Source organism: Podarcis erhardii (genome assembly GCF_964252035.2).
Source record: "Podarcis erhardii genome assembly, chromosome: 9".
Classification (NCBI taxonomy): Eukaryota; Metazoa; Chordata; class Lepidosauria; order Squamata; family Lacertidae; genus Podarcis; species Podarcis erhardii.
Genome location: NC_138512.1, coordinates 65261872 through 65273455, shown reverse-complemented (window position 1 = coordinate 65273455; position 11584 = coordinate 65261872). Strand labels below are relative to the sequence as shown.

Here is an 11584-nt window from a genome sequence, read left to right as displayed (position 1 = left end):
GTAGGGCTGGGCGATACCTAGTTTTCAGTATCATGATATATCACCAGCTAAACATCACAATAGACTTGTATATCACAATGTCTGAAATAAGGATGGAGCTATGTAGAGGCATTGGCTGGCCTCACGGTTTCCCCCACATTGTGATTTTTGCATAGCGTATACGCACACACACACCATGATTCACAATATATTGCCCGGTCAAAAATTATGAAACCAGTATCACAATATGGATTTCAAACCAGTTTTGGATGATATATTGATATATCGCCCAGCCCTTGTGGAGACATAGCAATAGCAAAGCCTGGATAGCTCAGCTGGTGCTGGTAACGCCAAGGTTGCAGGTTCGATCCCTGTGCAGCACAGCTGCATTGCAGCGGGTTGGACTAGATGATCCTCAGGGTCCTTTACAATTCTATAATTCTATGATTCTATGGCAGTGGCGTTGCTGGTGCTTACTGCAAGGGAGAGAGGCAAGGGAACTGCAAGGGGGAGCTGCACAGGCACATCGCCAGTGGAACTGGCTCTGCCAGTACACCCACACAGTCACAAACTTGCTACCAGCTCATCGCTCTTCCTCCTCGAAAGCAGCAAGAAACTTCTAGGGCTGCCTCGCTGCATCTCTGCCTTAATGGATGAGCTGCTCCCGTAAGGTGGCATATAAACGTAAAGAATGAAAGAAAGTACGTGATTGCAACATACGAAGAAGCAATATACACGCCAAGATACTGTGCTTTTAATATATTTGGGATGGGAAGTTCAGGGGATTCCATCTGCAGGTTACAGACAAGGTGTTACATATTTTACCCACTTCCTGGCATTAATCAGACACCTGAATAATGGCTTCATATACTCCCCAAGTGAAAGCATCTCTTAATCTAATGTTCTTTCCCCTTGCTTCCAACAACTGCATCGAATTTCACGTTTGTGAACTTGTTCAAAGCCACCAAGGCACGCTCGGGTAAGATTCTGCAAAGAAAATAGAAGCATCAAGTTACAACTGTCACAGAAGCTCAAAATTCTTTTAGATACAGGTACTTGACTTTGGGTTGCCTGCTTTCTGTTGATATTGTTTTGACCACAAGGCATGTTTTTAACCCAAATAACAACTCGGAAGTTCATTGCTCCTTTCCTACGTGCACCCCACATACCTTTCCAGCAGCAGGCGGAATTTCACAAACGAAGGAACGAAAATCATGTTTTGATTGCAAAGAATTCCATTGATGAGTTTCTTCGCAACTACGTCAGGCTCCAGAATAGGCGACAACCTGCAGTTAAAGGAAAACACTCACTAAAATGTTGCCAGAAACATGGACACAGGACAGTTTGAGATTAGCTATGGCAATATCATTATAATAATTGCCAGAATGTTTCTTAAATGTTGTTAACTCTCTGCAATCCCTCCAAGGGTCTAATGGTTTCCTTTGTTGCTAGCCTATGAAATTAATTCCATGATGTCAGGGACCGACAGGACTCTGAAGTGATGGGGCAGAGGCAGGGGACCAGGAATGTGATCCTGGAGAAGGAACGAGTGATTTATGTCTGAGACAGAGGAAGTCATGCAACATGTGGTGGTGGAAGAATAAGAAGCTGTTCAGCCAATAGATATGTCAGTAGACTATGGTTACCAGATTTTTTTTTCAATGAATCCAGGGACTATTATACATGTTTTTCTTGAACAGGAGCAGCTGTTTCAAAAGAGGATTTATTTTTTAAAAAGGGAAAGAGCCTTCTCATAACTTACCTTGATCTTGGATTTTTAATAAAGCCAGTGTTAATAAACACTGGACAAAGGCATGAAGTTTTTATCCCATCCTTTCCCAAAGCAGACAATTCTTGAGTCAGACTTTTGTGAAACCCAACAGCAGCAAACTTGCTTGAGCTAAGGGGAAGAGGAGATTTGGGAGATCTTTGAAAACATTTCTTAGCTATTATTATTATTAATTTATTAATCACTGTCTATACAACCATTTCAAGATGTTGTACAATAAAAGCAGAAAAAAACAGTTAATAGCACACACAAAACAGCTGATACATTTAATACAACTTCTAAAAAAATGACACTCATAGCAAAGACCTATTTGTCCACCTGAGAAAGTCCTGAAAATACGTTTTGACAAGAAACTCCACTGTATTCAGTGGGGCCGACTTCTGAGTAGGGATTTGGATCAGTGTTCTGTACCATTCAGAAGAAAAATGTATCCAGCTGTGGGCGCCTAGAATCAAAGAGTTTTAAGGGACCCCAAATGCCATCTAGTCCAGCCCCCCTGCAATGCAGGAATATCTTAATGCCTGTGACATCTCAACAGGAATACTATTCCACAGAACAGAGGCAGTCACACTAAAAGCCCTGCTACTGTAGAGATCTTTGGAACTTGCCGGAGAATGAGGAGATTTCACCCCTCCCATATCCAAGAATCTCCTGACGAGTCTGCTGATTCTTCAGAGAGGAGGAGCAGTGTTCTGCTTTCTACTTATTCAGCTCCAGCACCAAGTCAGCCAGTCAGTCAGTGTGTCGGAGAGAGAGAGATCGTGTGTAGAGATAAGGTTGCTGCTAAGAGCAGCTGCAGACACTCAGTGCAGCATTGATTTATGCTTAGACCTATTTAGCTCTGTATATAGTTTTGTATCATAGTTGTAGTTATAGAATAAAAGCAGATATTCTACAGAGCTGCTCTCCGAGTGGTTTATACTCTGCAAGACTCTGCTATACTCTGCTGTGCGACGACTGTATTGTGGAAGTGAATCCATAGCACTTTGACCTGTTCCTGTGAAGAAGGTGGTCTCTGGAAGTGCTACCTAGCTCGCCTAGCCCAGTTGCGGTTGAAGTGCATGAGTCCAGTTGGTGACACTGGCTCAAGGGCGATGCTGACATCGATTGGGTGTGTAAGGGATAAGGCAGTCTCTCAGGTAACCCGGTCTTGAGCTGTAAAGGACCTTATCTATTTGTACTAACACCATGAACTAGACCCCGTAGCAGACTGATATACATTACCCAATGTATGTGCAACATGCAAGCTTTCAAAATATAGCGGCTATCAATGAATTGCTAAGACAGATAATACTAGAGAATTAGTAACAAACTTACAGAAAACAAATCACTTATAATTGACCAAAGTTCTTCACAACTCTTAAACTGATTTCCGTGGGTTTACCCTGAATATGCCTTTGTTGGATATCACCCACAAAGAAAGACATAGTGATAACAGCAAGAACCTTTATTGAACTACAGAACTAGACAACAGGGGCAAAGCAACTGCTTATATACATTTCTGAAGGCCTGGGCCACTCCCACTCCCAACGTGATTGGCAGTCTAAACTTCCAAGCTGCAAATCATAAGTCAGAGTTTAAGGGCCAATGGCAGAGGCCCAAATCCTGAAATGTCCTGTAATTGGATTTCATGTATCCAATCAGAGAACACATGGGCTGAGAATCCTTAGTCCAGACTCAAGCTCAGGCAAACACAGACCACTGAAGACATAACAATTTTGTTCTAGACTAATCGGAGCATTCTTTGGTATGAACAGAAATGTTTCTATTACACTCACCAATAAGACACCAGAAAAGGGACTGTCAGGTGCCCACCAGCTGATGCAACAGTGACAATATGGCCATGGTTCTTTGCCATCATTGCTGGCAGGAATGCTTTTGTTGTCTTGAAGTTTGAAAAGAAAGGGGAAGACATTGTTAGATTCCCACATATCTAGTATTTCCTTTTGTTATATTACTGTTTGTTTATATGCTGCTTATTGGCCTAAAGAGCATATTATCGCAAGTGAAATATTCAATAAAAATGTAACAGAAATCAAACAAATATTTCAATGCCCCACAAATACCCCGTAATCACGCTGGATGCAAGTTCATGAACCACATTCACACTTTACCTAGAGTTCCATGTCTAGCTTGGAAGATGAGTTCACTCACTCCATCCACAAACAAACCTGCCCAGGTTTACTCCCACATCCCATCAGCTGCCCCAGTTTCTAAGCTAGGAGCAAGCTCATCCACAACCATTTGCCCATGGTGAGTTTCTGCACCCTTGTCACACCCTGATGGGAGTGCCTCAAACAGAACTTCCCCATTGGGGCTGGCCAGCAATGGCACGCCACCATCAGATGCTATGGATCTGACATGGCAAGAAAAGGAAGGAAGCATCTTCATTCACTTTGCTGGAGATGCTCTATGACATTAACCTCAGAGGTGATGGAGACCAAATAGGAGCTACGCTGACCGCCCAAGGTCTTTATGGAATCAAAGAACTGTAGAGTTGGAAAAGACCTTCAGATCAAGAGTCTCGTGCTCTACCAGCTGAGCTACCCCAACTGTCTATGAAGAATTAATTTTAAATCCAGGCAATGGCTACTTCCTTGCATGCCCTGCTTGCAAGGAATTTTCTGCCTAGGGTTTTTGGGTGGAGGAGACAGTCATCCCCCCTTAAACAGTTTGCTTTTGAAAATATGTTTGCTTTTGGGAAAAGGGGTGTAACTTGATGATTTTGACGACCCCCCCGGAAATCAGCTTAAGTTATGACAAAGTGTATATCAACCATAATATTTAGCATGTAAATGATATAAGTGCATTGGTCATGCTTTGGTTTGAAGCAGTGCATTAGTACTTTTTAATGTATTAGGTTGGCCTCGACCAGAGCCAGGGCTTTTTCGGCCATGGCCTTGATCTGGTGGAGCGCTCTGTCACAAGAGATTAGGGCCCTGCGGGACTTGACATCTTTCCGCAGGGCCTGCAAGACGGAGCTGTTCCACCAGGCCTTTGGCCAAGGCACAGTCTGACCCCCCACTCTCCTTCTGTAATCCTCATAGAACTCTAGCCCAATGGTTGCCAATAATTTGATTCTGAACTGATTTTAGAATGTATTTTCATTAATTGACTGTGATTTTATGTACACTCTGCTATTTTTACTTGTTGTTAGCCGCTCTGAGCCCGGCTTTGGCTGGGGCGGGCTGGATATAAATAAATTGTTGTTGTTGTTGTTGTTGTTGTTACTAGCAGTGCTTTTTTGGGCGGGGACACAGGGGTACACATACCCCTAAACATTTTGTGAATCTAAGTTTAGCCTCTTTGAGGGGCAGTATTTCAATATGAGTAGGACAATGAGAGTACCCTTAAACATTTTTTTTAATAGAGAAAAAGCACCGATTAGCAGTACCGTAACAATATTTACCCAGTAATGAGCGAGCACGTTGACCTCAAACGTTTTCTGTATTTGCTTGTCCTGGGTGGAAAGGAGATCTGCTGTTGCTATCACACCGGCATTATTCACTAAAATACTGACATCTCCTATGTCTCTTTTCACCTTTAAAATGTGACAAACGGGAAGAGCAGCCAGGATTAGATTTGCAGTCACAGAATCCATAGGCAGGCAATACCTTTAGCATAGGACTAAACAAAATATCACAAAATAGTGAGGAAGCCTTTGAGTACGCCAGAGCTCTTCAGACTGGATATAACATAAAGGGGAGGGGGATGAGAGAAAGGGGGGGCACACACAAAAACAAACAAACAAACAAACAAACAAACAAACAAACAAACGTTGTTGCTTTCAGGTCTCACCTTCTCTGCAGCACTGTAAATTTCCTCTCTGACGCTGCAGTCCACAACAGAGGCATGAACTGTGGCTCCCAGATTTCTGCACTCTTCAGCTGTTTCCTCAACGCCATGCTATGCCAAACAGAAAGAGAGAAACATGGCTCATTTCCTTGCATTCAGTACATAACTGACTGTCTAGCTAGGATCTGGGAGACCAGAATCCAAAGGCCCACTTAGCCCATGAGATGACTTTGGACCAGTCACTGCCTTTCAGGGGCAAAATCATGTACGCCATGGGTACGGCCCAATCGCCTTCTAAATCCAGCCAGGGGACAGTCCGGGAATCGGTGTGTTTTTACATGAGTAGAATGTGTCCTTTTATTTGAAATGCATCTTTGGGTTATTTGTGGGGCATAGGAATTCATTCATTCCCCCCCCTTCAAAATATAGTCTGACCCCCTCCCACAAGGTCTGAGGGACAGTGGACCAGCCCTCTGCTAAAAAAGTTTGCTGACCCCTGAGGTACGCCATCACAGAGGGAAGGTGGTATATATGGAATACTACATAAGTTAACTAAATACAGCAGGGAAAGGTTTAAAACGGGGCCAAGAAACCTGTGGCCTTCCAGATCAGCAACTGCCATCATTCCTGGCCATTGGCCAAGCTATCTGGGGATGATAGGAACTGGAGTCCAACGGCAGCTGTGAGGGGCACAGGTTCCTCACCTCTGGTTTATTAAGAGCAGGGTCTTAGCCCAAGAACCTATCCAAACACGCAACCTCAGAATACACCACATAGCAAAGAGAAGAGCATATTCAGAGTGCTTTCCCTTTAGTATCAAGTGACCACACTTCATCCATGCACATCTGAGCTTAGAGGTCTCCCACATTGCCACTAGCCGTAGAGTACAAAAATCACACCTGGCTCCTTCCATCTTGTGCATATTATTATTATTAGAGTGGTACCTCGGGTTAAGTACGTAATTCGTTCCGGAGGTCCGTTCTTAACCTGAAACTGTTAACCTGAAGCACCACTTTAGCTAATGGGGCCTCCTGCTGCCGCCGCACCGCCGGAGCACGATTTCTGTTCTCAACCTGAAGCAAAGTTCTTAACCTGAAGCACTATTTCTGGGTTAGCGGAGTATGTAACCTGAAGTGTATGTAGCCTGAGGTACCACTGTATTATTATTATTATTATTACAGTGGTGCCCCGCAAGACGAATGCCTCGCAAGACGAAAAACTCGCTAGACGAAAGGGTTTTCCGTTTTTCAAGGTACTTCGCAAGACGAATTTCCCTATGGGCTTGCTTCGCAAGACGAAAACGTCTTGCGGGTTTGCTTCCTTTTTCTTAAAGCCATTAATACCCGGGGAATCCGCGCTCCGCAAGACGAAAAAATCGCAAGGCGAAGCAACTCGCGGAACGAATTAATTTCGTCTTGTGAGGCACCACTGTATTATTATTATTATTATTATTATTATTATTATTATTATTATTAAATTTGTATACTGCCCTACATCAAAGGTCCACTTAGACCTATGGCAGGGGCTGGTATACTGGCCCTGTCTCTGTCCTCCAGGCGGGGATAGCTTGACCACTCCGATAAAACCCAGGAATTGATCACTCAGTTTTCGGATTAGGGTTTTGGCTAATGCACATAGAAATAGGCTCCATTTGGATGGGCCATCCCCACATGGATGGCAGAGATAGGCCCAGCCTCTTGCCAGGCACCTGGGTCTGTCAAGCCTCCATTTTAGTTTCCCACATGCCTCACTCATGCCTAACTAGACCAGCCTGGGGCAAGCGTGTAGCTTTATTTTATGTTTTTACTTGTAGTGTTTATATCCTGTCATTTGCAACAGGAGAAAAAGAAAACAAAAACCCAGCTACACAACTCTGATTATCTGCCAATTCGCTCCCCCTCTCACTCTATTCAAAACATGTCTGACAATTGACAAGGGGGTAGTATTCAAATATTTCACCTTCAAACCTTTTTACTAATGAGAACGAGGGCTTTGTTGCCAGCACTGCATCCGCAGAGTCAGAGTCTTTATAGTGAACATAAATCCAAACCATTTTAAGACATAAAAGAAAAAGTGGCTCAACTCCCAACTTGCCTTTTTAAATCATCTATTTCCCACAGTGCTTCTTGTTAAAGAAAGGGAGGTGTCTGATGCATGGTTGACCTACGAAGAAATATCTCAGGACCACAATATGGCAAGGACCACCTTTTTCCATATGAATCTATCTTGAGGCCCTTCTTCATGTGCCTCCTCCTCGAGAGGTCCGGAGGTTGGCAACATGAGAACGGGGCCTTCTCTGCAGTGGCTCCCCATCTGTGGAATGCTCTCCCCAGGGAAGTTCACCTGGTGCCTTCATTATACACCTTTAGGCACCAGGCAAAAACATTCCTATTTAACCAGAGCTTTGGTTGATCTGACTGACATCCTATGCCCTTTTAAAATGTGGCTCTTTTTTGGGGTGTGTGTGTGTGTGTGTGTGTGTGTGTTATTGGGTTGTTGTTTTTATTCTGATTATACATATTGTGGTTTTTATGTTGATCTTTTCTGTGAACTGCCCTGAGACCTCTGGGTCTAGGGAGGTATGTAAATTCAATAAATAATAACAAAACAACAACAATAATCTGCCCAATGTTGCAAAAGAGTATTGAGAGCTGCCATTGTAGATTTTACTCCATGTTCCCACACAAAGATCAGAAGCTACCATTATAAGCAAACACGGAGTGCAGCCCTAGGCATATTTGCGTGCCGAGGCCCCATGGCTGCCTCGTTCCTGGAAGGATAAATAACTAGACAGTACATATTATTCTATTTTTATGGGATTAAATAGGGCCACAACTTTGTTGGCCATAGGCATTGAGGTAAGTCACTGCAAATATCACTCCAGCCCATCAGCTGGAAGTATCTCCAAGGGTGAAGCCAACCTATGACCCATGTCAAATCAGGGCATCCCCCAAGTGGTTGCCTTTGGAGGAGTGGAAAGGCCCTAGCCCCCATCTGGGCGTCAGACAGGAGCCATCCCTTCCGGATCCTTTTAACAGGATACCCTTACCTGTCAAAAGGGTGACAGGGAACGATCCAGCCTGCCATACGCCAATCCTAGGAGCATCGCCATGGCCTGCGCGCAAATCCGCCTGCCGCAGAAGGGCAAACGGACTTAATGAAGGAGCACAGTACATCCCACTGAAGTCAATGGAGTTTCTTTCCAGGAAAACATGAGTAGGACTGACTGCAAATGATTCTAAGAACCCAGGAAGCCTGCTAGCCATTATTTCCACACACACCAGCATTTACCATTCCCATTTGTTATAGGGTTTCAAAGGGGGAGCTCTTTTGTACCTTCTTTAGATCCCAGAGCACCAGTTTGCTCTGCCGTTTGGCGAATTCATAGGCGGTGAGTCTTCCGATGCCATGTCCCGCTCCAGTGATAAGCACAATCTCACCACTGACAGATTTTCTTTTCGCAGGAATAAAAAGTTTCACACAAGCTTCCAGGTACGAATAGATTATAATGCCTACGAGCCACAGGAGTTCCAGTATGAGATTCATTTTAATTCCTCCTCCTCGTCTGTGACTTAGCTGACAGCTGGGAGGACTTTGTAATACAACAGGCTATTCATTTACTAAGTTTGTGTGTGTGTGTGTGTGTGTGTGTGTGTTTAATGGTGATGAACAAGGGGGGGGGGACCCACACCCAGTTGCTTAGAAGGATGCAATTTCTATATTAGCAATTAATCTGTGTGATTATATATTGCACACTATTGTAAGCAAACCTGCTCATAAAAGTAGATTGCAGATGGTGACAGATCTTAGTTGTTTGTGGGCTTTATATTTAGTTGTGTAATAATAATAATAAAAATTATTTATACCCTGCCCTCCCCAGCCAAGACCGGGCTCAGGGCGGCCAGAGATAAAAACAATTGATTAAAATACAACTTAAAAACAAGATTAAAATACAACATTAAAATGCAGCCTCATTTCAGTAGAAACTCAATTCCTTCCTATCTCATTTGTCCTCCAGGTAGCTCAAGGCACTGTACATGGTTCTCCCTTTCCTCAGTTTCCTCTCACAACAACACTGTGAAGTAGGCTAGGCTGAGAAATAGTGACTGACTTTGAACCTTGGTGTACAGAGGCAGAAATCCTTTTTATATTTGTCTCGCTTTCACTCACTTGTGTTCACCATGCCATTGTCGTTGGTTTTTTAATTAAAAAAAAAACCTTTTTAACAATGTCATCTCAAAGGTTGCAGAAGTATTTGCAGTTCTGCAGCACTTTTCAACATACAAATTACTTTGAAAATTATGTAATGCATTGGACTTTTTTTTACACCCTTACCACATGACTTAATATAAACTGAGATCAGCAGTTATGTATGTGTGCCGCTTCCTTGAAGGTTACTGAAGAAACAAAGTAGTGTGGCAGTGGCTCAGCTTACAGAGAAGCTCAAAGGTCCAAAGGAAAGCACATGAAAGTGTTTCTTTGTCCTCCAGGGAGCTCAAGGCACCATACATGGTTCTCCCCCTGGGGTAGTCGCTACCTTTTAACCTACCTTACAGGGTCGTTGTGAAGATGAAATGGGTGGAGGAACAATCTTGTAGGAATAATGTGTGTGTGTGTGTGTGTGTGTGTGTGTGTGTGTGTGTGTGTGTGTGTCTATATCTATATATCTATATCTATATCTATATCTATATCTATCTATCTATCTATCTATCTATCTATCTATCTATCTATTGCTAGAGGACTCTCTCCCCCATTAAAGCTCTCTGACCTGCTGCAGTTTTGGGAGTGTAGCAGGACCCCCCCCCCCCCAATCATTCAGTTTGTACAAACTTCACACACACTCACACACTACATACGCTATGCTTCTGTTATAAATTCATAGAAAATCAACCATACATCGGATTTGCACTGTTCCACTTTTATTTTACTCCATGAAGGAAGGACTACAAAATGGGGAAGGTTTGATACAGGGCAGCCATAATCCCTTGAGCATACCAGCACATCCACAGGAGCCCTGCTCAGTTGCTATGCCAACCCTGATGGTCCTAGACAGAAGACCATCAAGATCACAAAGAACTTGCATATGGGAGTGGATTCAGCACAGACTGGAACAAAGGACAATAATCAGCTCTTCCCTCTGGGGGCAGGAAACTGCAAACTCCCCTCGGTCACCTGGAAAGTACTCATGGGGAGGAGGAAAGGGGGAACCAGCCAGGTGACAGGACACTCAGGTTACCACCACAATTCCTCCCTCAACCCCTCCTTTCTGTGATGTATGTATGATGTTTCTGGGGGTGGTCTTGATCTGCAGGGTGGCAATTTCAAAAGTCTTTATAAGACCTGACACACCATTTTTCTGGGTCCTCCTCTCTCCTGCAAGTGAGGGGAGCACCCTGTTGCAACAGTTCAATAAAGGCCAAGCCTACAAGCTGCTGTTTTGCTCCAAGTTATCCTGGTTGGTGTCTTTGTTTTTGTCCAAGGGAGCCCTCGGATTTTCCCGTTAACAGGAGCAGCCTGTTGCACAGTGGAGCAACTCAATTTGAGAAAGGACCTGAGGGCTGGGAGACAGAATCAAGCTGTTTAAAATGCTCTCTGCAGGCCCAGTGACAGACAGAGAGCTAGGGTTACCCCCTGGAGATTCTGCATCCCATCAGGGTTGAGGGATCAGGAGGGAGTGGAGAGTTAAAAGACAGAACCTGACAGATCAGCTGTCAGAAAGAGGGTTTGGAAACGGTTTGGGTAGGGCTTGGCTAAGGGATGAGCTGGGTGGTTAGGATAATTTCCCTCAAGGGTAGGAAAAGATCCTAGAAAGCATCTGGAAATGTTTTACTGGCTTAGCAGAACAAATAGCCAGTTGATTAGAAGCAGGTTTAAAGTGAAAGCCTTAAGTAAAATTCTCGATTCCAGCATGATAGAATCATAGAGTTGGAAGGAATCCTGAGAGTCATCTAGTCCAGCCCCTTGAAATGCAGGAATCAGTGCAGGGAACAACCAAGTGTTAAAGCACCCTAACCCCAGTCA

General features: G+C 43.9%; 1 protein-coding gene across 1 annotated transcript; it reads right to left on the bottom strand.

The window, feature by feature from the left end:
- Positions 1 to 711: 711 nt before the first annotated feature.
- On the bottom strand, positions 712 to 9153 carry HSD17B11 (hydroxysteroid 17-beta dehydrogenase 11). The gene is made up of 7 exons (XM_081877436.1): positions 8900 to 9153; positions 5567 to 5674; positions 5178 to 5309; positions 3547 to 3653; positions 1742 to 1879; positions 1149 to 1265; positions 712 to 966 (listed from the first exon to the last, which is right to left on the bottom strand). The coding sequence occupies exons 1-7, from the start codon at positions 9107 to 9109 to the stop codon at positions 876 to 878; spliced, it is 903 nt and encodes a 300-aa protein (XP_081733562.1). The 5' UTR covers positions 9110 to 9153; the 3' UTR covers positions 712 to 875.
- Positions 9154 to 11584: the final 2431 nt, after the last annotated feature.

What these genes read in the sequence shown, in the direction of transcription:
- HSD17B11 (XM_081877436.1), bottom strand. Translation starts at nt 9,109, where the DNA reads ATGAATCTCATACTGGAACTCCTGTGGCTCGTAGGCATTATAATCTAT. An exon ending in TTTACAGTGCTGCAGAGAAG is followed by an intron (nt 5,310 to 5,566) that starts GTGAGACCTGAA and finishes CACATTTTAAAG; the next exon opens with GTGAAAAGAGACATAGGAGA. An exon ending in ACGTGCTCGCTCATTACTGG is followed by an intron (nt 3,654 to 5,177) that starts GTAAATATTGTT and finishes TCAAACTTCAAG; the next exon opens with ACAACAAAAGCATTCCTGCC.